The sequence below is a fragment of the Sturnus vulgaris genome, chromosome 3 (genome assembly GCF_052056855.1).
Source record: "Sturnus vulgaris isolate bStuVul1 chromosome 3, bStuVul1.hap1, whole genome shotgun sequence".
Taxonomy (NCBI): Eukaryota; Metazoa; Chordata; class Aves; order Passeriformes; family Sturnidae; genus Sturnus; species Sturnus vulgaris.
Genome location: NC_142245.1, coordinates 26,706,318 through 26,734,185, shown reverse-complemented (window position 1 = coordinate 26,734,185; position 27,868 = coordinate 26,706,318). Strand labels below are relative to the sequence as shown.

At 35.9% G+C, this 27,868-nt stretch overlaps 1 protein-coding gene across 2 annotated transcripts in view; it reads left to right on the top strand.

Moving 5' to 3' along the window:
- The window catches only part of LRPPRC (leucine rich pentatricopeptide repeat containing), an 85,665-nt gene extending 58,051 nt beyond the window's left edge, over positions 1-27,614 (top strand). For both annotated transcript variants that reach the window (XM_014883175.2, XM_088161238.1), the window contains exons 26-38: positions 2,919-2,987; positions 3,238-3,328; positions 5,653-5,795; positions 5,909-5,987; positions 9,851-9,971; positions 13,604-13,692; positions 16,918-17,122; positions 18,254-18,393; positions 18,556-18,671; positions 21,416-21,490; positions 23,030-23,114; positions 25,675-25,817; positions 27,115-27,614. In XM_014883175.2, the coding sequence (XP_014738661.2) occupies positions 2,919-2,987; positions 3,238-3,328; positions 5,653-5,795; positions 5,909-5,987; positions 9,851-9,971; positions 13,604-13,692; positions 16,918-17,122; positions 18,254-18,393; positions 18,556-18,671; positions 21,416-21,490; positions 23,030-23,114; positions 25,675-25,817; positions 27,115-27,171 (1,413 nt within the window). In that variant the 3' untranslated portion in view covers positions 27,172-27,614. The remainder of the gene's footprint in view (positions 1-2,918; positions 2,988-3,237; positions 3,329-5,652; positions 5,796-5,908; positions 5,988-9,850; positions 9,972-13,603; positions 13,693-16,917; positions 17,123-18,253; positions 18,394-18,555; positions 18,672-21,415; positions 21,491-23,029; positions 23,115-25,674; positions 25,818-27,114) is intronic.
- Positions 27,615-27,868: the final 254 nt, after the last annotated feature.

The following is a 27,868-nucleotide window of genomic DNA, read 5'->3' as shown; positions in this document are numbered from 1 at the left end:
TGAAATCGAGATAATAAAGAAAACTCAATTGTATATCATCTTCTAGTATAAAATCCAGAGGTTTCAAATGAAGCTAGTAGAAATTAGCCTGAAAAAGTCAAAATTGGTAGTATTTTGGTTGTTCTCTGCAGAAGGTGGTGGAGGCAACCCACTGTTAAAAGATTTTATATATGTGATAAATTTTAAGGGGTTTCAGAGGCAACCAGAAGAGCTCATGGGAGAGAAATAACTTACTAGAACCCGTGTGATCCACTGAACCTCAGGTAGCTGGAGAGTGCAAGAGCACTAAAGGGAAAGTATTGCTATATTTTCTTACATTTTGTATTCTTCTGTGGTTACTGTTAGAGAGAGGATAAGAGGGTTTGACTTGGTACAGTACACCTGTTCTATATTTCAAAAGAATGTAAAAGCCAGAAATCTCTGTTTGGTTTATATCTGGATGATTTGCTTGAGACTCTCAAACAAACAAAAAAACGAAACCAACAAAACAAAAAAACCACTAAGATTTGATGTAGATTTTTTTTGTTTTTTAGTCCATTGAAACAAGCAAGATCAAACCTGTAAATGGGAATTTGGAAGAATAATTATAGTGTTTTACTTAATTTTTCTTTATTCCTTGCATTTTGTTATTCTTTATTTTAGTCTGCTGTATAGTAGAAACACTGCTTGCTGCTAAATGCAATGTTTAAAATTCCCTAAGATTGTGAGGGATAAGCTACAAATATGGACTATCAGGCAAGCCCTGGAGATTTAGTTAATCTGACCTAGATGTTCTTTTGATGATTGAGACCTGCAGTATGTGAAAACACTTCTCAATTTCAAAATGAAACACAAGGATATCTGTTGTATAACTCAGCTGTCCTTGTAGTGACAGACACATCAATCATTTCTGAACAGAAAAGGATTTACTATAAAAAGTTTGTAGCTTTCGAGCTGTTGAGTTCATTGGCATTCGGATCAGCAGTGATATTGGAAGTTGCAAGTGAATTCAGCATTTGAATTTTACCATGTCCTAAAGAGGATTAGGTACAAATGCAGGCAACATACTTCTTTCTTTTTTCATTTTCAAGAGCCTGTTGTGTATCAAGAGCCTGTTGTGTAAGATGTTAATTCTTGACTTAGTTTTCAGCATATTTTATGTGAAACTGCTTGGTTTAAAAAGCACTGAATACATAAGTAACTGTGGGGAGGGGGAAAAACCCAAACAAACAACTAATTGGAAAAAAAGCACGTGCCTGGAAAGCTATGTTTGTATATACCACTTAGAATATGTGGGAAGCCACAATTTTTCTGTAACCTGGGCTGAGATTGTTCTAACAGTACAGCTAAACACACAGAGATGATCCATGTTGAGGAGCTGTGGGATTAGCATCCTGTTTTTTGTAAATCCTTACATTGACTTCATGTACTAGTTGGGTCATTGGTAGGGTTATATGGCCTAACATTTACTTTGCAGAGCAGTATTTCTATGTATTTAACAAAACTTAAGAGTTTTCACTGAAATTGTGCATGCTTGTTTTCTGGTGTATGCTGAATTATTTCAGAAAGATGCAAGGGTAATAATTCTGTGCTTGGAAAATATGAGAAAAGGAAATTTTCTGTGTTTAAAAGACAGAAGGTAAATTGACATTTCCAGTAGTAATTGTTTCCAGTGTTTTGCAACTGAAACGTTATATTTCTCACAGCATTTTGTTCTAACTGCCTCTTTTGTGCAAACTGGCATTCAAATTTTTAAACTTGCACTTCACATTTAAACTGTAGAGATTTCTTACAATATTAAAACCTAAAAGCCTTTAAGAGTCAAAAACACTCTGTAGGAGTGAACAGACATTTCTTTGGAATTACTTTAGATTGTATTAATGTGAATCTGGGGCATTTGAAATAAAAACCAGAGTCCACTCTGTAAATTATATTTGTGCCAAGACAAGATAGTATAAAGCAAGGAAATGAGGTATCTGTGGGAGGAAAGGCCAAGAGGTAAAAATGATGGATGCTTTGCACACATTTTGCTGTAACCTTTTTTAGATCTGTTGGACATGAGTAGGTAGAATGTGTGACATGTCTCTTCAAAAAATACAACTTTTCCTATCTTTATTTAAGAATTCACTTAAGTTGAGGAGCTGCTGTTCTGATTATGGCATATGGTGCTGGGAATGCACAATGTGGTTTTCTACACAAAATGGAGTTTCAGGAATTGAAACCTTTTCTTTTTGGGCACGTGTATAATGTAGCTGCAATCTACTTAAAGCAACAAAGGAATGAATAAGCAAAGGCTCACAACGTGGTAAAGTCAGTAACAGAAAGAACTATGGGATGCTGACAATTACACATCACTTCCTCTGTGTACACACACTTTAAGGTCAAGCCTGAAGTGTCTTTCCTTAAGAGTAAATCTTGAGCATTCTGTTCTGAGGTAGGAATTGCCTTACAGTACTATACCTGGCATCTGTATAGTATATTGGCATCACCAGATGGTGATTGTGCTGTTCAGAAGCATGGTTTTCTAGCTGCTAAGTTGCAGTGGTGCTGAATACAAATACTTCATTGTGAAGACAGTTTGGAAACATTTGGTGTAATTCTTTTCCGTGAGTAATACAAAGGATTACTATAGGTAGCAGCAATAATACCCTATTAATGTGATGAAAGAAGTTATTTAATGTTTCAGTTCATCTGAAGTGTATTTTAAATGAACTCTCAGCACTGCTCAACAAAAAAGGAGAATGTCTTGAATAAGGTGACTGCAATTTTTATGTCTCATAAATGCAACCTAACGTGATTATTTGTGAGCTTGTAGTTTCATTTAGATTTCAAAAACAAACAAAATCCATGAACTTTTGTTATAGATACATGTATTATGTTTATTTTCCCTTAGAATGTTCTACGTGCAGTAATGTATTTCTTGTGGAAATATTTTACAGACTCCCGGCTTGAGAGCACACCCTGGAAGATTGCAGTGGTTTGCAAAAAAGTGTATAGTAAATAAACAGGTATGTGACTCGTATGATGTATTCTATGGAACTGTCATTTTGTTCCAAGAAAAGTGGTTTTGAAGTATTTCTCGCTTGATTTTTATATTTGTGAAAGGACATGTGACAGGCTGATGAGGTGAACTTAATGCTGCTGTATACTTAAACAGAAATACTATTTTAGCTGAATGCACACAGGATGTATGTGTACATATATGGAAAAAATAATTGTTTGGCTGAGGTATAACTGTGTCCTTCCTTCTTTTTGAAGATGGAAGTTTTGGAACAGTTGGTAGAATTAACTCGAAATCTGTTTGAATGCGATAGAGACAAGATGTACTACCACCTGCTCGAACTGTGTGGTAAGTGAGCTTGAGACATTTTTCATGTTTGTAATCTGTTTTCCTTTGTGGCTGGAGATGGAACATAACCCTCGACAGAAGCTGTATCTTGATACACAATTAGTCTAGGTACCATTTCTGAGGCATCTTGGGGGGCGCAGAGAGGTCAGGGGTTTGGGTTTTTTTCATCTGCAGACATGAACACCTAGTTAGTATAGTGTGTGTGTGAATGGATGGATGGATAGATGTAATACACAGACTTAAGCAGTACAAGTTTTCCAATTCGTGCTATTGTCTGGTGTTACAATTTGGAAGTTCTGTTTTGGCTTTCAATGTGCTTAAAGAAAACCTGCTCATCTGTTATCTTCATAACTGATAAAAATTGGAGGTCTCCTGTAATTGGATCTGGTTCTGAAAGGTACATATATATTTTTATATACTTATTTTTCACCAGTCACAACCTAACTTTTGCATCATTATAGCCATGAAACAGTGTTTAAAACTCAAAAGTTAATTTCTGTGCTACAAAATCTATAAGGTTTTCATTCATCTTTTCTGTGTTTTTCAGTCAATGTTGATTTCGTTATTCAGTAGATTATCATGTAGTATAAAGGATTAAAATTTTGGAGATTTTATTTTAAGCACTGAAAAAATTCATTGTGTTAAGATTGGATATGGAGCACTATTGGCCATGGAGCACTAAACAGTAAATTGGGACATAAAGCATTATAGGGATTTCTGTGTACTTCGGTAATGTATGTGCATATAGCTCTATGTTACTGAGCCAGTACAGGAGTTTGATGTATCTTGAAAACTTGCTTTTGAGTTTGAAGTTATTTTAGGCTGTTCTCCATGTATATTCTTGGTTGGATAGGACTGTTGATGCAGACCTCTTCCCCACTGCACTTAGCTACAGAAGGAGAAGACATGAGTATACTCGCACCAAAAAAAATAACCAGAGACCCTGTGAGAATTTTGCTGCTTTTCGTTTCCTGCAGCCTTGGAAAGCTTCAAAGAAAACCGTAGCATTACCTAATTCTGGCTTTACACATACTGGTTCACCATCAAAAATAAAATAGGCCTGAAAATCAATCTTGTCTTAACAGGGAGAGAACCTTCCTATTTTTCCACTTATCGTGTTCACCTCTGGCAATGACTAAGTCTGACAGTGTGCCTGCTAGGAAGAGAATCTAAGAAGATACAATTCATCAAATTCTGTCATGCAAAATCTTCAGTCTTCTTTCAGAAGACAGAACCAATTCCATCTATTCAAAGAAGTGGAAAACATTTGTGGGTTTCTGTCACCATGAAAGACAAAAGCCATGCATAGTCTTGTTTTCAACCATTTTAGATTACCTATCAAAGCTGCCCCATGCTTTTTTTATAGTAGGACTGTCATTGTGTACCAAAATCATAACTTCAGAAATATTTTAGGCCTTTAGAAAAAGAACCTTCCGTCTAGTCCAAGCAGTAATCAAAAATGTTGAAAATAAGGCATTTGGTTCTCACAGAATTATTGATACTGGAGAACGCCTCAGAAGTTTAAGCCTTGGCAGTTTCCTGGAGCTAGCATAGCTCCATAGCCCGATTACATCTTAGCCTTGTTTAGTTAAGGTTTGGATGCCTTGTTGGGTGCTCCAGTGCCTCCAGCAGGGGAGATCAAAGAGCTTTTCTAAACAACCTGATCCAGGATTTGATCATTCTCAGATACTCCATTGCTCTAGCTTTCAAATGTCACCTTTTTCCTTTGGCTGTGCACTTGTGAGGACTCTTGAAGAGTCAGCTAAGAATTTACAAGATTTGCATGTATAGTAGGAGAACTAAACCTGATTTGACTAAATTGCCAAGACAGTTTATTGAAAAGGATGTTTCTGCTTTAGAGAGCTCATTTTTACCAGGGTGTAAATCAGTAGCGTCTGAGAGTCATAAATGCTTCACAACTGCTGACAGCAAAGCTAGAAAATGTAAAGGCAACAGGAAACCACCTGCTATAGCTAGTTAAATGGTAGTTAATGGGTTTTTTTTCATGAAGTCCAGATTTCTGTTTATTTGCAGTTACGTACAGTGATGCATCTATAAATTTCAATTAACAGTCTGGAACTGATGAGCTGGGATGATCACTTCTGTACTACTTTTTTTATCTAAAAATTCTTATAATCCTTGGGCGCTTTTTCTGACATCCTCTATGTATTAAAACAGTTTAAAACTTCAAATTGATGATTGTATGAAGTGGAAGTACATGATTAATTGATGAATTATTTTCCAAAGGCATCATTTTGGATCACCTTAGATATGGATGTATATTCTAAATGTGCTTTTTTCTGAAGATTTTCATCTTGTTTCAGAGAGCAACAAGGACTGGGGAAAGGCTGAAGCTATTTGGACTAAAATTCAAGAAGAAAATATTGTTCCTCGTGAGAAAACTCTAATTTTACTTGCTGATATATTTGAGAAAAATGGTCAGGTTGTTCCATTTGAGGTACCTAAGGTAAGTGGAGTTTAACTTTGCTAGCTAACAACACTTACAAATATATTTTTTCTTATTTAAAAAAACATTAACAGATAGCATTACAGTAATTTAAATGTTTGTTTTTTTTAAAGGATAGGCCTGAAGATAGAAGTGCTGCTAGTGGGGAAGAACTGAAAATACGGGTGCTTTGCAATCAAAATAAAGCAAAAGGTAAACTGAAATCCACTGTGGGCTTTTTCCCCCTTCCACATTAATTTTAAGGTTTCAGTTAACTGCAGAGGTCTTCTATGCAAACTTCCCAGCCTCTGCTAAAAACAGAATTAATTTATGCATGGATGTTTGCCTTTGTATACAGAAGAGCAGAGTGTATTTCAGTGCCGTTCCTTTGATTTAGTTTGTATTTAATAATTGGAAATCCATTCCTATCCATCTCATTCCAGAGCAGGGTGACAGAAGAAGAAATAGCTTTACTGGACTTTACAAAATGGGGAGGAAATCACAGAATCCCAGAATGTGTCAGGTTGGAAGAGTGGGTCATGTGGTCCAGCCTTTTTGCTCAGTCTCATCCCTGGGCACATGGAACAGGATCCCTGAATATCTCCAGTGATGAGACTCCACGACCTCTCTGGGCAGTCTGTTCCAGTGTTCAGTCACCAGCAAAGTCATGCTCAGGTGGAGCCTCCTGTGCATCAGTTTATGCCCATTGTCTCTTGTCCTATTGCTCTGCACCACTGAGAAGAGCCTCGGTCCCTGTTAGTTAATTTCTAGTATTTTTCAAGGTGCAGAGCATTTGAATATCCTGGAAATACTAATTTTCTTCATCTATACTATAGTAAATAACTAGGTACCTCATTTGAAAGCAGTATAGAAAATAGAATTCAATAGGTTTAAAAATTAATTTTGCTGAATGAGGAAGATTTATAAATGCAAGACACCTAGTAATTTTCTTCTCTAAGTGTAATCAGTATATTTTACGGGTTGGACACAGATTTTTAAAAGAAGAATGTATCAGTCATTCAGACATTTAACTTACATTGTTAGTGAAATTACCATCTAGAGTTATTCAGTCTAAATATTCAGTTTATTTAGATTAGGAGTCTAAAGTTGAGTCTGGACATTCTGCGTACTGGGAGTGCAATACTATGTTACATATATGAAATTAACAATCATGTATTATGGCAGACATTATGTTTTCAGGAAATTCTTCATGCTGGTAACTGTTGGGTATCATAAGAAAATGAGAAATGCAGAAATATTTTCATTGAAAATCAGGCAAAATCAAGGGAATGCACTTGATGACATTTTCACTAGGAAAGTGTCCTATGCCTTTGGTATCATAAATGATCAAGTGGAGAGCAGGAGGAAACTAAATAAATATGCCTTAGACTTTGCAGGGAGACTAGTTTACAACGAAAATGTAGAATGTAACTTCTGTAATTACTTCGGATATTGAACTTAGCAATAAATCACTTACGGATATTCTTTTATTTAAAGGTGCAATATTTGAGTGAAGGTGGTCTAGAGCTATTGGGAATGAAGGGAGGAAAAAAGTGTTCCAACTCTGTTGGAAAACAATTAGTCTTCCTGGACAGCTGTTTTCTTGGCCCTTAAAAAAACCTAAAAACGTTAAGTTGTTGCTTTTTTTTATATAAGTGTCATGTAAGTTGGTGTGAATGTAATAGGGCAGCTTTTTGATGGGAAAAAGATGAACTCAGTCTGGTTATGTAACTATTCAATGAACTTTCCAAGTCTGACACGTTTTGATAATCTGTTCTCCAAAGTGCTTGATTTATGCAAAGTCATATTTTCATCTTTGTCTTGATTCAAGTGAGAACTTGACTCTAGGGGATCATGTAACACATATCCCAAACAGTCACAATTGCTGAAACAGATTTGACTGTCTTGAGAACTGAGACTTTCTTGGCAAGTTGTCACTTTTCTAACAAATCTTTCTACTTGAAATAGCTGGTATAACACAAATGATTTTGAAACCAAGAAATTTCTCTTTTGAATGCTAATATATTTTAATAATTTTAGATCACATCTGAAGAAGTAATAAGCTGATAATACCTGATCAGGCATATGTCTCAATTCAAGATAGATCTTGGTATACTTCAAATATGTTTCTTGAAGAGATGCAAAATGAAATTAAGAAAAAAATCTGAATGGGATGATCATTTCAAGGTTCGGACTGACATACACAACAAAATTGATGAAAATATTTTTAATTCTTCGTTGAACTAGTCATTGCAAAAGAAATTAAAAATTAAATATATTTCAATGTAGAAGGAGATCTTGCATCTTATGGACTGTGATAATTGATGGTAGTATATATTTGACCTCATGACTAGTAGTGGCAACGTCCATTTCTGTACCCTGCTGATAAAAGTAGTGTTTCACAGGGTGAAGTCCTAGTTCAGTCTGAAGACAGCAGAGCTTTTGTAGGAGTCTCTAAGGAATTTTTTTGTCCTTAAAAAAATAGAATTCAAACACATTTCCGAGGAGAAAGACCAAACCTATCCCAGTCAGCTGTATTTTTGTAAATTATTGGTTGCATTTGTAGCAGGTTATACCAGTCAGAGGGGTATTCTTGCTGAATGTGTTTGCTGGTCTACTGGTACCTCAGATTTCAGAACAGTGAAATGAAAAATGTTTTCCCACTGAGTTTGAACTTGAACATTATGAATGCTGATGATCAGCATCTGAGCAGGCAAGAAAGTTCATCACATTGCTGCAGCCTGAGCTACCTTCAGACCTCTAAATAAAAGTGGTGGAGGGTTTCAGGACTTTTCTTACGTGGTCCTATTGTTGTTTCATTGCTCTTTTGCTTGACAGTGCAATCACTCTTGTAATGTCAGACTCTGTCAGACTCTTGTATACAAGAAACTCAAATGCAGAGAAGTGAATTAAATTTTTTCTAAGGTGGTGTTACCCTTTATCTCTGTTCATATATATGTTTAACAAAGTTTCAAGCATACAAAGTAGATTATGAATGGCCAGGGTAATTCTAATTATTAACTTCTTGTAGGAGTCTATGTGATGTGAATAATAAATTTTATGCATAGCTATTTCTGTGCCTTCGTTTCAGCAGGTTTTTGTATATACTTTTTGGCAAACTGAAAAGCATACCAACAGCTTTGATTAAAATTCCATAACACACTGTACTAACTGCAATTAGTGTGATGCTTCTTATGACGTTAAAATTCAAATGAGTTGTCTTCATCTTTACCTTCAAAGTAGCAGAAAAAAGCTTAATGCTTAGCTGTGAAATTTGTGGTGATAGTCCAACTATTTCTGAGAAGTTTTAAAGGTTATTGTGGCTATGATTTGAATTAGCAAAGGGATTATTTAATGAGTCATTAAAAGAAACGCGCGGTCACAGTTTCAATGTAAAAGATCATTTGTGGTGCTTAACACAGCTTTCTAGCATATGTTACAGCGTGGATGGCAGTTCTAGCTGCATGTTTATGGCTGCATAATCTCGTTTCAGAAAAATAAATGACTGAAAACTGTGCTTATCATTTTTCCCCCCTTTTGGTAACATCTTTTCATACACTGACAGTTATTGTGAATGCATGAAATAAAACTGTTAATCAGTCAAACAAATGCAGTGTAGTTTACTTGCTAAATATCTGTATATTTGTAAATTGTATGTTTTGTATAAATCTTGTCGTAGCCAAATAATTTGATCTCCCCATATTGGAATCGCCTCCTATATTATTTGTTAAATGCTGTTGTGATCATGCACCAGACACTGTAACTATATACCCCAGAATTAGGTGTTGCTTTAAAAATCCTGAGTCTTCCCCTTCTAACCAGCTATGTTGATATTGAAGCAACAGCCACATATAAAGGAAGAGCAGTAGCAAACTTTTTCTCCTGTAGAAATGTGTGTTGGTTGTGTGTATGCAGGCAGTTTTGAGCAAGCTGTGATCTGCAGCTCTGGGCTTAAAGATGTAAGCAAAGGATACCCAGATTTAAGATGGGTCTTTTTCAATGAATAGGTGATTTCTTTCTGTGATCAACCTTCTTGCAGCATGACATTTCCTTTTGGCTTTCTTACTCTTTTTTAGAGGCCTATGATATTTTCAGGAGAATGCAGAAGGATGAGTCTCATTATCGTTCCTGTGACATCCTTGTAAAAGCACTGTTAACACAGAATTGTCTTGATGAAGCCCTTGATGTGAAGCGCATGTAAGGCTTTTCTTTGTTTGGGGGGATTTTTATTGGCTCAGAGAGAGGGGTTAAGTAATTTCTGGATCATTTTCAGGTGAGTCCTTATCTTTTAATGGGAAAACAGGTCATGACTACTGATTGGGAGCTGTGGTAAGAAATACACCAGTGTTTCATAGGATGATAGTCCACATTTTTAAAAAGGTACTAGAGTGACAGTGTGTATTGCTAATAACTCATTTCAAATAACAATCTGAACAAATGTATTTGGCATCAGAGCTGAAAGTCTACCCTTCTGGCAGTCTGCCTTTTCCTCTTTAGAGCAATATCCAAACAGACAAGATTCCTTCACTTAGCTGCCCGTGAGCCTTCCCCTGAATGCCTGTCCCTGCTGCTGTCTTATCCTGCCCACACTTGCTGGCAGCTGGCTGCCTGCCAAATGCAAAATGGTACGTTTGACTGTGATGCCAGTGGCTAGGAGATGACCATAAACCTTAGATCCAACTCTTACACTTCTGAAATAAATCCAACCTGCTGTCATGAATTATTAGAAGGAAAGGAATTGAATTAACCTTTAGTGAGTTGTATGGTACGGCACTTGCTTTAATTATTGCCTGTAACATGTGTTCTGGTCAGGTTATGGGCTTTAAAGTGTTGTGACTTGTCAACGTAGAGTTCAGAAGAACAACAATTTAAGTTTAAGAATTTTAAGTCTTTGAATTTATTCAACGAAAACAAGACTGGTGGTTGTCATCAAATGTGCTCACTGAATTAATACAGTGGATTTGAAAGTGCCTATAGGTGAATTACCTAATGCATAGAGTATTGTAAAAATCCTAGTAGTTTTTAGAGCCAACTTTGTTTCTGATGTCCAGGAACAGTCTAGTGTAAGATGATTCTTATTATTTAAATCTTTTCTTTAAAAGTATTTAGACTGGAGCAATGTCTTTCATTGAAAAAGTGTTTGAGTTCTGCATTCAAAAGAACAAATATTGCTTTTTCAAATAGCTCTCAGCCACTGGGCTTAATAATAAGTAATGTTTGTGCCTGGAAGATATATGGCTTATACTAAGGGAAAACGAAATCAGTTTATCAAGTTGATCTCCCTGTAATGCAAGAAACTGATAAATCTTTGCAAATAGAAGATGGAGGGGAGGTATTTTAGGGAGTAGAAAAAACGTTGTTAAAATTTAGGTAGTTTGTTTCAGAGAAAATAGTGAAATATTTAAAGATGTATTGCAAAGTCCTTCAGGGAAGAGGCTTGAAACATTGTACTAAAGATTTGTACATGGATCCACTGTTTCCCTGCTCTACAGCTCAAACATGCTTGTAAGGAAGGTGCACAAAGTAGTGCATAATACCAGCAGTAATTTGCAGATTGAAAGAGAAGAAAGAAGGTGGTGGTTTGTTCCTAGTATTTCAAGGATTCAGAATTGTCACTTTAGATAGGTGTTGTAGTAGGCCAATTCAAAATCCAGGAAAAAATAATTTGAAAGACTGAAAAGGTCAGAGATGTGTTAAGCCTCTGAAGTTTGAGATGTTTATGAGTAAAGTAATAGGATTTTATAAGAGATTTTCTTCTTGGTTACTGGTCAAAGCCAACTATGATCATAACCCTGGTGCTCTTCACAGCTCTCCTACTCCAACTCATAGTATAGAAATGCCAAATAATGACATCTGAGAAGCTTCTAACAGCTTACTGTTGCATCAAGACAGAAAATGCTTCATATTGGTCATGCTCATGGTGTTTCTGTGTGGCATTTAAGCATTTTTAAAAGCTTTTAAGTTCTAAGTAATTCACTGAACTAGAGGAAGTGATTGTGCGTGTGCCTGTGATTGAGGAATAGCACACGTTTCTGGATGCTTCAAAATTTTTCCAGCTTCATACTAAAAAGAGGTTACTCCTAGGAAGCCTAAATGTGCGTAGTGGCCTGAAACTTGTGCAGCTCCTGATATTTTCATAAAATACAGGAAAGCTACCTTCATTTAGGTACATATTACTCCTTTTACTGTTTGAAGCCAAATTTGAAAGTTAAATAATACATAAATAGTCTTACTGTGCACATTAGCATAGGTAACAAAGTAACTAATTTTTTTATCATTTGAAAATGTCCAATGACTTCAAAATGTTTCCCTGTTACCAGCTCTGAGAAACTTCTATGAGAAAGTAATGTGAGAGAAGTAAATGGCATTCCTACACTGCTTTTGAAAGAAACAAACACCAGACATCCCAGGACATTACTGATCTTGTTGGTCAACCCAAGTGTAGTTGCTTCCACATTCTAGAGCTGTTTTGAGGAATATTTACTGCATTTAGTCCAAGAAGTTTTAAATAGAAATTTAGGAGTATTGGAATGATGGATTAGTTCTGTAATAGTAGCTAACATCTATTTAATCACACTAAAGATTGGAAGATTGGAGAAAGTAAATCCTTTGTTATATGTAATTTACAGTCTCATGCATGAATTGTTGACTTAAGGGCTTTGACAGATGGGACAAAGGGAAAAAAAAAAAGGCGGAACTGAGCAGTGGGTGCTTAGGCAGGGATTAAGGGGATTGGTTGGGAGAGGAAGAAAATCCCGAGTCCAGTGACTGCATTTGTGAGCCTGGGAGGCTGAAAGTGACTGAGAGGATAGTCATATTGTGTGCAATGTGAAGGATTTTCTTGGGATTGAGGAGAACAATTTAGCAATGACCCTGCTTACCTCCCAATCCGCTCAGCCCCTAAGTTCAAGTAGGTAGGCTGCTCAGTTGTTTGCCACAAGATGATCAGTGAGGTTTATCTTGATTGCTGATATGGTAAATGGCAATGCCCCCCTTTGCTCTGTAGAGATTTTGTAATCTAGAAATGAACATTTGTAAAGTTATCCTTATATATTAAAAATGGGGCTTGGCTGTATGTCATTTAGGAGTAGGAACATTTTGTAGCATAAGACCAATGTGATTGCTGGTTAGTCTCTCGTGACTAATTTCCAGAGTGTTAGAAAAGCTTTAGCAGGGTTACTGAAGTAAAGGCTGTCTTTGCTGTACATACATGAAGTTTTGTATTACAGGAGGAAAAGGAATTGATAAGCAAAATACAATTTTAATGTGGCTAAGGCGGCAAATGTAGGATGTTCACTTTAAAACCTGTATACATCTAGATGACAGAAATTTGAAAATTAATCAACCAAATGATATGGTGTTAGTTCATAATATGCTTTAGTTTATGTTTAAAATATACAGTGCTGAAAATAAATGTTTCATTTTTATTGCTGAAAGAATAGTTTTATATTTTATAATTATGGTGACTATTGAAAAAAGAAGAAAAAGTATCCAGCTTAGGATACAACAGAACAATGCAGGGCATGCAGTTATTTTAGTCATCTAATATGTCAGCATTCAAGAATCTGAACCGATTGTTTAAAAAAAATCTTGTACTTTGTTTCTTTTGTTGCTCACTTCCAACTTTGTCATCTGTCAGAATGCAAAAAAAAATTATCCTTCTATAACCATTGACAGGATAACACAAAAGCTGTCTCCAGGTCGATATTTTGCAGCAATATTTTTAACATACGAACAGTAGTTTTTATAATTTCACCTTGGTGCTCAACCATTTATTATCGTATCAGAAGCATGTCAGTAATTCCTTTCTAAATGTCTGCTTCTTTTAGTGCTGAGACCCACATCAAGGGCTTCACACTGAACAGTGCTGCCAGCAGCCTCCTCATCATATCGCAAGTTAGGCGGGATTATTTGAAAGGTATGTCACAATGCTTGACCTTTACGTCACATTAATGCCTCTGCAGATTTTTCTTGTAACGCCCTTCGAATACTTGGATAAAGGAGTCCATTTAGCAAATTACCTGCTTATCAAGAGCCTTTTGTGGTAGCTGAGAGACGTAAATTACTGTACATGCATTTATAATACAGCTTGAATATGAATGTACTTGTCATTTGACCACTTAGTCCAGTTTCCATTCCATTTAACACAAGATGGGTTTTCTTAAGATGAATCACAGCTCTTCAGACATGCAAAATTTGTGCTCCAGAACGAGAGAAAGTACAGGCTTTCAAGTGCGTTAAAATTCACAGCACAAGTCATTTTGCTTTGGAAATTAACATACTTTAGAGCATCTGAAACAATTCCCAGCAGTTGTTTCTTGCATATTGTGTTGGTTGTGTGAGATACCAGATGAGTTAAATTGACTGTTAAATGTGCATGATCGTGAACTAAATGATTATAATATTGATTTAAAAACTTAATCAAATACTTTTTAATAGTTCTCAATACCAACAGTAACAAAATACTCTGTTTGGTGTTCTTTTTAATGTAACAATGATGATAGTGAAGAAAATGGTGGCTGAAGAGTACGTAGGTACCCAACAAGATGGTGCATAAAGTTTATGGTTGTTTTATTTTGGTTCTCAGCATTGGTTGCTTTGCAGTATAGAGATCAGCTCCACAGTGTTAGATCCTATTTATTTAGTTGGGCTGTAAGACTCTTGGGAGAGAGAAAAACTCTGCATGCAGGTGGTTGTACATGCAGGGCAATGTCTTTTATCTCCATACAAGTCTAAGTACAGTGTTGATACATTTTTAAGCATTAAAGCAACTATGTACCAATTCAGTGTATTATTTGAGTTGAGTTTATCAGGCCTACCAGAAAATCCATTTTTGATTGTATCATTGCAAAATTTTATTTCATTCCATCACATATAGCTGTGCTAATAACCCATACCCATGTAACATCAGCTACATTAAAGTACTCAAGATGAACATTTAGACACACCTTCTCACTTGTACTGTTTTCTGTGGCTGATAAACTTTTCTTCCTCATTCAGTCTCCAGTTTCATGTAATTGGCAGGTGTCATCCACTGAAGTATTTGTGGTGAATGCCACTGCTCCTTTTTTGCTCTTGGCAGATCTTTTTTTGCAGCTTTCAAGGCCTTCACCTGACCTTCCTGTCCAATTTTATTCTAATAAATCTTCTGTTGTCTTCTCCAATATGCCATGAATTTTACCAGTTCCTCCTGAATACTGCACACCAAAATTCTTCCCTTCTTCAGAACATCATTGATTTTTCTTTATCCTGACAGTTTCTTGCACTAGCTGTATGGGTTTTTTTTGCTAGCATGCTAAATTCTCTGTCATATCAACTCTTCCTTGCTGTACTCTAAAAATCTTACTTTTTGCACAGTGCAAAATTTCTCAAGTCTGTGTAATTACATTACTTTGCAAAATTGTTTTTTCTTGTGCATTGAGCAAGCTTCATCTGACAATTCTATTGAATAGTCACACTTAATCCTTGTTTCTGTTTTAATTTAAGAGCTACTACTTGTCTTTGTCTAAGTGAAGCCTTGAAAATGCAAGCTACTAAGTATTTCAGCCATACTGGTCATTTTCTAAAGCTCATAGATCACCCAAAACATTTTTGGGCATGGTGTTTTTGTAGTCTTTTGTTGGTGAGCTCCATTTGACTTACATCCTGTAGCTTTCACTTGTGTAAAACTTGCTTGCTTTACCATTTACATACCTCATTTAGTTCATCAGCATTTTTTACTGTGTAATGTGGTAACAGGTAAAAGGTTTTATGGAGGCCCCTAAGTATAGTCCTAAGAACTCTGATACTTCTAGCAAGAACTTGGTAAAAACCAGGTTACTTTAAAGAGTCAGAACTTGAATTTTATGGTAGGAAATTTGCAGAGTTTATAGGAAAGCATTTTGAAAGATGCATGGTCGGTTTTCACAAGCATGCAGTTAACCTGCAGAGTTGTCCACTATGCTATTTGTGCCTAACTTCTTGCAGTAGTGCTGCACATATGTAGCTTTCACATCTTCCTCTTTCGTTGTTCTTGAGAAGGCTGGTTGTACTCTGTGCTAGAGGGAGGCCCACACCTAGTTAGGAGAGAATTTGAACTTGGCCTGTGTTCTAAGATTGCTTTTTAAGTGTTGTAAATCTTGCCCCTCTCTGTATTGCTCCTTTTTTCCCCCTAAAAAGAAGAATGTGGGGCAGAAAAAAAATTTCCTGTGAAGGAAGGCTAAGTATACAGGATGTTTTTGCTTCTTCTCATGTAAAGGGTAACACTTGGTTTCTGCAGTACCTGCATATTGAATCGGAATGGCAGTGCTGTGGAGTTCATGTGGGTGTATACTATGCTAGAAGTGTTATCCCTTGGTATTATAATTATCATCTGTGATTAATCCTGCCTATGCTGGTAAGGAATAAGAGATTTTTACCAGAGGGGCATGTCTTTCTGTGTGTGTTTCCTCATGGATAATGTAATTTGACAAGAATTCTGCTTGGAGAAATGAGGGTGACTTCATCAGCTGTAGGTTTGGGGAATTTGTGGCAGATGGACAGGAGATTGACCTTGTGTGTTTTTAACATATGTAATTGCTATAATCCTAGGAGGTTTCTGAGGTAAGGGTTGAGTTCTTAGTTTTTGATCTTGCAAGGAGACTTGTGTCCCATAGTTCTATTTAAAAATTAAATTTTGGGATACACAGCTTTCATGCACACTTAAAAAGAGAAAGCTGAGTATCATACTTAAGCAGTTTCTGTAATGAACTGCATTTTTAAGCTATAATTATTCTTAAATATACAACATTTTTTGGGTTTTAGTCAAGAAAATTGATTGCAGTTTGGAGGAGAAAAGAGTCAGGACTTTAGAATCGTAAGAGAGGATGTTTATGACACACCTGCTTTCCTTGAGCTGGTTACAAACAAATTATTTCAATGTTGAAAGTAGCATAATACTTCTTATTATGAGATATTACAGGCTTTCAACCTAAATTATTGTTGCAAGTTTTTATTTGTCTACATATATTCAAGTTAGAATTCACTATAGTGATTTCAGGGCTTAAAGATTTTTTTTTTTTACCTGTACATATTTTTAAAAAGGTAGGATTAATGATACCAGCAGCATGGTGCTTTCTGAACTAAAGTCTGATTTCTGTTTCCCTTATTTCTTTACCACTGTTAGATGCCTTGGCTGTTTTAAAAGGAATGCTTGACAGTGGCACATTGCCTACTAGACCAGCAGTTACTGCTCTCATTCAGGCCCTGGCAGAAAAAGGAGATTTAAAGAACCTGCAAGTACTTGAAAACATCCTGGGAGACGTCACAAAATCACTTGGTTTATCTAACTCACTAATACCTAATGCAATTGCATTGGCTCATACTAAAAGGTAAGTATGTCTAGGGCTATATATTTATTCCTTTTCTGCACAGTGCTGGGAAATCTCTTGCATTATCCATTTCATTCTGTTTCTGTTTTTACAGTGTGCCAGATGTTAAAATTCTAGTTGAGTTTAGTGTGCAGCTCTGTTCTGGTATTGTCTCCCAAACAAATTTGGGGTTGAAAATTTAATGAAATACTGGCATAATAACTATGAAGCATTAAGATCTTCTTAATTGTTGTATGCAGATAGAGAATCAACTTTTCTTTTCCCATACCAAAACTAACTTGATGCATGGGAAGACTGAGCTGTATAAATAATATGCATCCTTTATATTCTTAAATACCTTGCCATCTGTACCTTTATAACTCTGAAAAACAGATTCTTCCAGCTCCTTCCAATACAATGTTCATTTATTGGTAGATGCATGTTTCTGATTGAGTTTTCAAAGCATTTTTAATAGCTTTCACATGTGCTGCATTTCTGCCTCACCTAAAAGCATTCATTGTGCTCAGTTTTCTTTTTCAATTTAATTAGGTTTTAGAGTGGACTGGTAAGAGATGTTGTCATTTGAACTTTTTAGAACGCTGGAACTAGAGTTTACACTTCGGTGAATACTTCTTAGCATTTGCTATATTTAAGCCTTAATATTAAAAGCATTTAGCTGTAATGACCAAATGACATTTAGTATTGTCTTTTGCATCCAAAAAGACAGGCATGGGAAAAATCAGGTAAATAATTAATTGCATTGCATAAAAATACTGAAGTTGCATGCATTAATTATTCAGATACTCTGTTAATATTTAGATTTTGCCTTCTAGATTTGGAGGATGCATTTTCCTAATGCAGCAAGCTAGACTCTTCTTTCTTAATGAGGAAGAAAGTGTGTCCAGAATACCTAAACTTTGTACAGGTCAAAGGCCATTAAAAATTATTTATTTATTGATTTATTCTTTCAGTCATAAATTGTTTCACTTTTACAATATCTGAGTAAATAATTTTTTTTGGTCAGTGTTTTTTCATTAACTATTCCTGGTGAGTACAAGCTTGATGTAGAAAACCAAAACTTTATTGTAATTGCTCCTTTAGGTTTAGAAATCTTGATTTCAGAAACTGAGCCAGTTCAATCTCTTTTCCTAGCAATGACCTTGATGCTGCTGTGAAGTACCTTGAGCCTCTGCTTATCTCTGGCGCACAGAATCCTGATCAAGCTGTCAAAAGTATTTCCTATTTGTTAAGAATAGTGTCTGAGGAAGGATTAGAACCAGCTTTGGAAAAATGTAAGTTAATTACAATGATATTTAAATATTCTGACTCGACAGAGGTGTTATGAAAGAGCTGTTACACATAAAACCTGCTCAGTCAGCATAAATCACGGCTGTGAAGTTTACAAAAATGGCTTTTCAATCAAAGATTTTCCTTATGTACCCATCATTTTGCAGTTGGTGCGATGGCAGAACGACTGGCCAGTCAGTTTGGAATTTACAGACCTGTCACAGATCTTTTCCTTCAGTATATCAGTGCAGGCAGAGTGGATGATGCCAGATCGTTGATACAGGTAATGACATAACAAGAGGTACAGAAATGCTTAGAGCTCTTCAAAGGTTAACTGAGAAATTGTCAGAAAGAGGTGTTGTGCAGCATAGGCTGCTGCTGGGATGCATTTGAATTACAGTGAATAGCAGTGCACACTTTGGATTAAATAATGAGCTCATGCTCGGTACTCAGAGTAGTGTTGCATTGCCAGAGTCAGGGGCGATTTTTGTCTTCCAGTAACATGAAGGAAATAAAGGAAGTATTTGTATATTGCAAATGCTTTTCTGTTAGATGTCAGTTGTGTCTTGCAAACTATTTCCTTGCAACTTCTTGCCTAATTTCTTAAGTGCTGTAAGCATCATATCTTACAGCTGTACAGTTTGCAAAACAGAAGCAGGCAATGAGTGCTTGTCATGGACTTTACTTCACTTGGTTGCTATAATATTGTATATATTGTATTCAAGGTTTATTGAGAGCTGAATTTACTTTTGAGTGTCACAGATGCATTAAAACCCAAATATTAGTCTCTGGGTCACAGTCTCAGCTGAGTTAGGAATTGAGACAGCTGCATTTGTGCAGAGCTAAAGACAAGCCAAGCAAGAGGTGGGATGAGCTGTGGGTGCTGGAAACAGACTCTGTCAGGAGGCTCATCCAAGCAGGTGACAGTCCAGCAGTCAGACTGATGTGTGCACAGGCTCCTGCCTCAAATCAAGGCCTCTTATCTCCTGATAGTGCATGCTACTCACCAGTTCCCAAGGATTTTGAACTGTTAAAGAAAAAGCTCTGCTTCATCCATGGGATATTTTATGGTATTCCAAGACAATACCAACAAAGCTGTTCAGTTACTTCTGCTACACTGTGAGGTGTATTACTTGTAATTCCTTTACTTTTGTAGTGCTTTGCCTAACTGGTCTTCTGAATGTTAAATGAAAAGGGGACTACGGTTTTGCCATAAAACCTTCTTGCAGTATAGCTTGAAAGATCAAAATGCAAAAAGATTCTCAAGTTATTTCACTCTTCCTGATTTGTTGATTGCTCTTTGATTGACATGGCCTTAGTAAATGAAAATTTGGTATGGTTTTTTGCTTTTGTGAAGATAAGGTTTTTTTCATTTTTAAGTAAAATCATACTATTCCTAAAATTTTACAGAACATGGAATAATATCCATGCATATATTCCTGAAACTTGTGCAACAGCATCCAACTGTTAGAATTAAATTCATGCTCTATAGCATACTTGAAATAATTTTGTATACATTGTATCTTAATGGACAATTTAAAAATACCTTGTTATAACTGGAAATTTACAGGTAAGCTTGAGTTGGAACTTCAGTGTCTAGGAGAAAAATAGGGGGTTTTATGGCTCAGGAGAAACTTTGAGCTGTGTTCAATACTTGTGACTGCTATGTGGATGAAGTATTTCCACTAATAGGAATCCACTAACTGGAGGATAAGAATAATCACTCGTCATTGTTGTATTTTGGAAAGCAGACAACAATCTAAACTAACTATTTTGCTTGTAATCTAAAATATTAGTATATACATGGAGACTCCTTGCTTTCAGAAAGCATCTAAGAGTTATTTAAAAGTTTATGAAACAGCAGCAGTGTCTGCGACTGTCTGGAGGGAGAAGGCTTTTACTGATGAGAGTCAGAAGGGATTATATCAGCATGAAAGGGAGCTGTGGATAACATTTCTCAAGCTAGACTCTTTCCTCTCAGAGCAGTTACTGGCAGTAGGTGAGAATGGCTAGAACTGGTAATAAAATATTGCAAGATTCTCTCATCAGTGCTTTGCCCCCATTTAGCACCATAAAGCCACTTTTTGTCTGTTTACCTGAAGGAATGAACCTTCAGACATTTCCACCTGGATCTTAAAGAGCTTGTAAACCATATTACCTGCACAGAATACTCACCATGGCATAACCCAAAATTTCTTGTTTGCATATACTAGTTGAATATAGCAAATTCATGGTATGTGTTTTCATATGCACAATATTCTCTTTTCCCTGTGCATTTTGGTACTGATATCGTGCAGCTGATCTGAAAAAAAGCACACTGTGCATTGTTAAGAGTTTTAAGACTGACATCTTTGAGGCATATACACTAAATATTGTCTTGTATATTTTATTTTTTCCTTATTTCTAAGGTAAGATAGATTTTTGATTTTTATCTGGTCTGTCTCAAACTTTTTTAAGTTTAACTTCTCTCTCTCAAACCCTGTCTATTGCAGTTAAAGCCTTTTATAAAATAGAGAGATTGAAATCAGTCCTTTGTATGCATAAGTGTAGGTAATTATACTTTAAAGAGAACTTGCTTTGTACATTTTAATTTTTATAAAGAAACGAGCAGTTATCTCCCTGACACCTTATTAAATGTATAATTAACCTTATGATCCCTAGCTCACTTGTGAATGCTTGGCAGTATAATTGGAGAGGAACAGTGTTTCTCTTTTTCATTCTTTTGCAGTCCTAAATCTCGTTTTTGTGGTATATTGAAGTATTAGTTTAATTCTTTCCCCTATTGTTTTAAACAAACTTTATACCTACCATTTTAAAAATGTTTACCAAAGAGGTACATGAAATGAACTTGGTTTGTGGTTGGATTTTGGTTTTCTTGTCAAACTAGTATTCAATTATTTAGCTTGTAAATAAGTAATATATTAGTGTATTGTGTTAAACACCTGTAATTGGAACTTTTCACCTTAGTAATTTTGTTTATCAGTAACCTACTCATGTCTGCTACATTAATCGTTTCTTTGTCTTCAGAGGTGGAATGCAATAGTTCAGGAGAAGAGAACTTTAGGGCGTTTTATGGCTAGATCAGCATCTAAACCTGGACAGGTACAATATTTTTTTTCTTGCATGCAATTCTATATGTCGCAAAATACTATTTCATCAACCTTTCTTAAAGTGTTTTGAACTTGACAGTTGACAGCTTTACTGGGTTTCTTGGGGAGGGGGAAGGTTAATTTGCAGAGCTGGTTATATTTAAAGAAGAGTTTACATTATGGAGCATGATGGAAAAGAGGGGGTACTTCATATTTTTTCTCTTGTTTCAGTTATTTCCTGCCTTTTTCATGTTACACTGTATATCCTACAAACATTGTGCTTAGAATGTTTTACTGCATTATCCCGTTCAGTATTGCAACCTGAAAGTCCTTGTTTTATTGGCTACCTTGTACGAATACAAATGCAAGTTAAAACCTCAGCCTCTCTCTGATGACAAAATGCCTCTGTGTTTACATTAAAAGACACATTTCATATTACTGGTTATGGTGGTTTGGACATGTATCTAGTTGGGACATCTGTTTAGATTCCTGGCTTTGTGCTCATTCCCTGTAATTTGAAATGCTCTCGTTTATGTGCTTGCTCTACTCTTATTCCTCCCTCCTCCTCTGGCCCCCTTAAAGTAAACAAAAAAATCCCAAAACAAGTAAATCCCAAAACAAGCCAAAGGCCAACAAAAAAACTCCAACACAAACAAAAAAGCCTTAGCACACGCTAAAAAAAAGAAGCACCCCTCACCTCCTCAAACCCAGCATCAAACAACAACCAAAAAACCCCTGAAATACACACCCAAGCAAAACCACATGGATTCCTCTCTCATAGAGGGGCAGCATCAGGAGACATCTAGCATACAAACTAGAATAAATATTTTTTCAAATGGGCCAAATGCACATTTATGTTTTGTGGAACTTGCCATTAAATACTAAGAGATTTAAAGTTCCTCTCTTGAAGTGATGATGATAAATATGATGTGATAAACACTATTGTTGGTGTCTATAAGAAGGAACTGAAAACATTGACATTTCCCAGCTCATCAAGCTGAAATTTTGCTAACACATCAAAGTTGGTAGTGTGTGATAAAGATGTTCTTAATTTCAATAAACTGCTTTTAATTTAAAACCTGAGAATTTTTGAAACTGCAATCAGAGGCTGATGGAAGGAGGTTCCTAATTTAAGCACATTAGTTAGTGATCTGACTCCTTTTAAGCACTGATCATGGCTACCATTGACCCCTAGGGCACTGAAGGATGCCGAGTGTTTCACAGTTTTCTTAAATTGGTTGAAATCCTGCCATATTCTCATTGATACATTAATTGCTACCTAAAAAAAAAGACACTAATGTTTAAGATTCTTGAGTGTGGATTTTAGACCCTTTTTACATTAATTACATTTTGTGCTTAATTTCTTTTACTATTTCATACATGCAAAATTTTGGGAAGGAAATTATTGTATATACCTTGAGTCACATAGTCTGTTCTTTGTTACAAGTACAGTTCATTTCACTTAAAAAATGTGCAATCGCTGTTCTGAATTTATCTTGTTCTTTAAGATTTCAAATTCATACTCCTTTTGTCTGTGCATTAAATCTCACAGGCAAAGAAGATTGAGACTCTTCTGGAACTGATTCCTGAGCATCTCAATCTGGCAGTAGCATACCGGTACCTCTTGAGATGTTATGGTAAGTGATTCTCCTTGGAACAGTGTTTTAGTAAGAACTCTGGAGACATTCAGAGAGGTCGTGCAAGCCCTTACTTGCTTTACAGTTAGTCATAAAGAGGTGCAGGGGTTGTCTGAGGTTTTTCTTGTTTCAGTCTGTTGGGTCTGTATGCTGTCCAAGCTGTTAGGATGGAAGAGCAATCAGCTGACACAAGCTGTGAATCCTTTACTTAGAAGCTAAAATAGGGACTTCATGGAATAAGAAAGAATCCATCCTACCCCTAGGGAAAAATGCGGTAGAAATTAATGGCTTTTAAAATGAATTTAGCTTTTTTCTCCCAAATCATGTAGTAATATTGACTCCTTTTGTGTGTGTGTATATTTCAAAATTGTGATTTGTTCTATCAGTAATGAGGAATGATCTTAGTAGTGTGAATTATTTATGCGTCTTATAATGCAGCCAAAGTTAATATTCCAGATGCCTTCATTTGAATTTAAATAAATAATTGAAGTACTCATCAGTTCTCTTTATAGCTGAAGTCAGAGGTGAGCACCTCTAAAAAAGTCAAGTTCTTTAAGTACGTTTATTTGCAAGACTCTCTCTTGAAAAACCAGGACATACAGCTCCTATGGCAACACTCAGTTGGCAGCTTGCTTGGATCTCTGTGCTGTAGAGTCCTTTGCCTTGTGTACTCTGCTGTCCTCCAGTTTTATTACAGGGAGTAAATCCTTTTCACACGTGTTACAAATGAAAAAGTACAAGGACGGAAGCCCTTGTGCACCAGTCTATCACAGAGGAGATAAATGGGAATGATTAGGTAAAACACTTCAAATACCAATCCAAGATATGGTGTTACAGGAATACAAACTTACTTATTTGAATGAAGTTGTAGAAGTCCTAAGATGTGTTATCTAACTTAGACAATTTGCTTGCTTAGTAACATTGCAAAGAGCAATCACTGCCAAAATTGTTTAGCCCTGTAACAGTTGGGTTCACAGCAGAGTAAGTTTTTTATCATGCTTTTATAAAACAAAATTGCCCTTTTGTCACCAGTACTCTGCTTTATGCTGTCATTAGTCCTCTGCTGCTTTTACCTCAGTAAAAATTCCGTAAGTGAACGAAGTTTTTCACTATCCTTCCTGACTTCATGATGGTACAGCAGTTTCATAAAGAGATTGCAGAAAATCCATCACCTGCCCTACTATACCTGAAACAGTGGTTAGAGTGTATTGAACATGTGAAGCTACACTCTGTATGAGCAGATGCTTGCTGTACTCTCTTCAGGCAGAGATGTGCCTGGCTCCTTCAAGGTTCTAGAGACATTCAGTACCAGCATGAAGAGTTTTAAAAGCTGTTCCCAGGTTATTCTGTCCCAGGTTATTCTGTGCAAGCATCTTACCTGTTTGAGACGTTGATCATTTGACTGTTAAAGGGATCATCAGCAAAATATTTAGCACAACTGAAAATGAGAAGGCTTAGATTGTGCTTTAGCCATGAGGGGTAGAAATAAGATCTTTTAAATCAAAGTTTTTTTGCTTTCTTTTTTTATTTTAAAGTTAGTAAGCTTTCAAACATGATTTCTTGTTTTGGGCCAAATCCAACCTTGTATTAGCATAATTTTTGAGAGAACAAATTATTCTCCTTTCAGGCCCTTGTTATTTTTAATTAGAAAAGACTATGAAATGTGACAGAGTATTGTTATTGCCACAACTGATTGCTGTTTAGCAAAAAAATAGGCAAATAAAATTATAATTGTTTATGTTTAGCAAAGATATAGTAGAATATAGATCACAGCTGAAAGAAGTTTGATCATCTGTCAGGTATCCATGATGGAACAAATAAAAGGACCTTTACTCCTGTCCTTGTCCTGAGATGACATCCACTGCCAGGGCTAGCTTTCCTTCTGGTGAGATGCACAATCCTTTGTTGTATTCCTTTTAGAAAAGAAGAAATACCTAAAGTCACGATTGTGTGGTCCATTAAATGCAATCTAAGTATTAGCTCTTTTTGTTGGTGTTTCCCATACAATAAATCTATTTAAAGTTGTAGAAAGTTAATGATTTCTATGCTTTCATTAAGCTGTCATTTCATGCAGTTTTTGCAGTAGCCTCCCACATTCAAAAAGGAGCTCAGCCACTTGCCAGATGTGAGTGGGAAGAGGAAGCTTTTCCTCACGAGAAGGGGACACAGGCTATCCATTTCTGCACAAAGCTTTTTTTTTTTTCCTTTATGAACCATTGTTTTTATAGCCTAGAGTTGCGAAGATGATGTTTCCAAATGTGAACAAGTAAAACCTGAGACAGCTCCCATACTGCAGGTGTTTGTGTTCTCCTTCCCAGGCAGCAGAATGAATTTAACTGGACATGATGGCTTCCTTGATGTTTACAAGGTGCTAGGAACTGTTGTACTGCTTCTAGGACCCCAGGGACAGCAGTGAAACTGTCAGGGGTCGCTTCAGTTTCATCCCAGTGTTTCTCAAGCAAATGTCTGAGCAGCAGTCGATGGTTAAGCATGAATGAAAACAGGTGGAAAGAGAAACAAGTAACCACTGAGATTTTTTTGGTTTCTATTTTTTCCTCAGAATTGGATGGGGATGTTGCTTCTGTAAAGGCTACATATGAGAAAACAAAAGCGAAGAATATAGAGCTGCACGAGATCTCTTTGAAATCTTTAGCAACCTTTCTGAAGAAAGTAGGAGAGCCTGTCCCTTTCACTGAACCCCCTGTGAGTATTTCCTAATTAAGAAATACATCTGCAGAGTTGTGTATGTTCAGTATTAATAAAACAAATTGCATGAATTATTATGTAGGGACTAGGTCTCTGCAGAAACTCCTCAAAGGAGGAAATGTATGAAGTCCGGGGTGTTGTGGGAGCTGGGGTAATCTTGCATTGGATTTAACTCGAGGAAATAAAACCTCATGGGGCTCATGATGTTCAAACTACCTCCTCTTATCAGGCACTCATCTACAGGTGTACCTTTATCAAATCTCCTTGGGGCATTTATCTAAGCAATTGGACTTGAAAAGGCTTGTAGAATGTGTGCTTCAGTAACAATTAATGGCTTCTAGTTTTCATTAATTAGTGTTTTATGTCTAGTATAAGTTGCTGCACTAGTAGGATGGAATTTTAGAGCTGTAGGAATTATTTTTCTGTTGCAGCTTTGCTTCTAGCTGCCCTGCCAAGATACCTATGCAACTGTGCAAATACATGTTACTTAGGGTGACAAGCAGCATGATACTAAATCTGTGAAGACTGCACCAAGTATTGCATCATTCCTTTAACTAATATTCTATTAGTACCATTCTTGCTAAGCAGATTTTGAAGACATTACATTTTTCATTCTCTAAAGAAACTTTTTATTTCAATTTTCTCCTTTTACATTCTAAAAAAAAATGTTCTGTAATTCTGTGAAGACTGACTGTATACCATTTCTCTATATTGCTTCATGATAAATGTGATTCTCTTTTCTAATTTGTAAAGAATTGGAGAAAACCAAATATTTTGTGCCAAAGTTTAGCCTTTCAACAGCTATGGTGGGTTTTTTCTGCAGCTTTATATAGTCTATAATATGAATTTTTACTTGGACTGTAAATTTAAAACCTGGAATATCTGTTTCTTATATGTAGCTAGTGAAAATAAGAGTGTTTTTTCCAAGTCACTGGGATGATTCATTTTCTGATTTCCCTGTTCAATTTTTCTCTAATGCAGCTTGGTCTTTAAAAGTGTTTCAATTTTTTGACACAATTGAAGATTGAAGTTAAAAAGTATTTTCATTTTAAAAATGAAATTGATTATATTATTGCATTTAGTAATAGAAGCTTCATTATGCATTTTTGGCAAGGTTTTCCTTTTCCTTTTATTCACGCTCTCTGGTATTTCTCCTAATTATACAGACTTCAATACAGATCTAGTTTTGCATGACAGAGAATAATAGATTTTGTCAGGACGTAAGACTTTGTTCAGAATTGGTAACTTTTCAGCTGAAACAAGGTTGAACTTGTTTATTCCACTCTGTTTATAGGAGACATTCAAGTTCTATGTGGAAAAATGGAAGAACAGAAGATTGGAAGCATCATGAGCAGACAGTTTTATGATTTAGTTGTTTATGAAATTGTTTAAATACTACATTCAATAAAAACTTTAAAAAGCATGTTATGTGTAATTTTTAATTTAAATCTGTGATTACCATGACTTTCCATAACTGCAGTTGATAGAAACATTTATTAATAGAAATACTGTTAAAATTGCTAATGAAATATCAAGGTACAGCTCTCTGAGATATTTCCATTTTGTTGTATGATCTTGCTATAAACTCAACTGGTTTTGTCCCTGTTGATTTGCCAGATATATGTATATCAAGAAAGTTGCTGGAGGGGTACAGAACTGTAACTGAAGGAGACTGTCTTGTCCTTTTTCTTTGTCTGGTCACTGTACTTTGGGGTCAAAATATAAAGGTGAAGAACATCATCTTCAGGATTCAGCTGTATCTACACAGTAAATAAACATATTTTTTAAGTTTTCTCTTAATTGTACTTTCTTGTGTTAAGCATCTTGGTAGGGTGTTGGATATTATACGTAAAGACAAAATACTTTCACCTTTTACACTAGCCTTGTGTGTTGTAGTCTTAGAGCACCTTCATTCACGTAATGTTAGTCCAGTTCATTTTATGGATACAGGAACTCCATATCCATGCAAACATGCCCTTTAAACAAAGCAGTACCTATTCTTTGCTGGGGTAGCAGTTTTTACTTGCTGGGAGACTCGTGGACATACT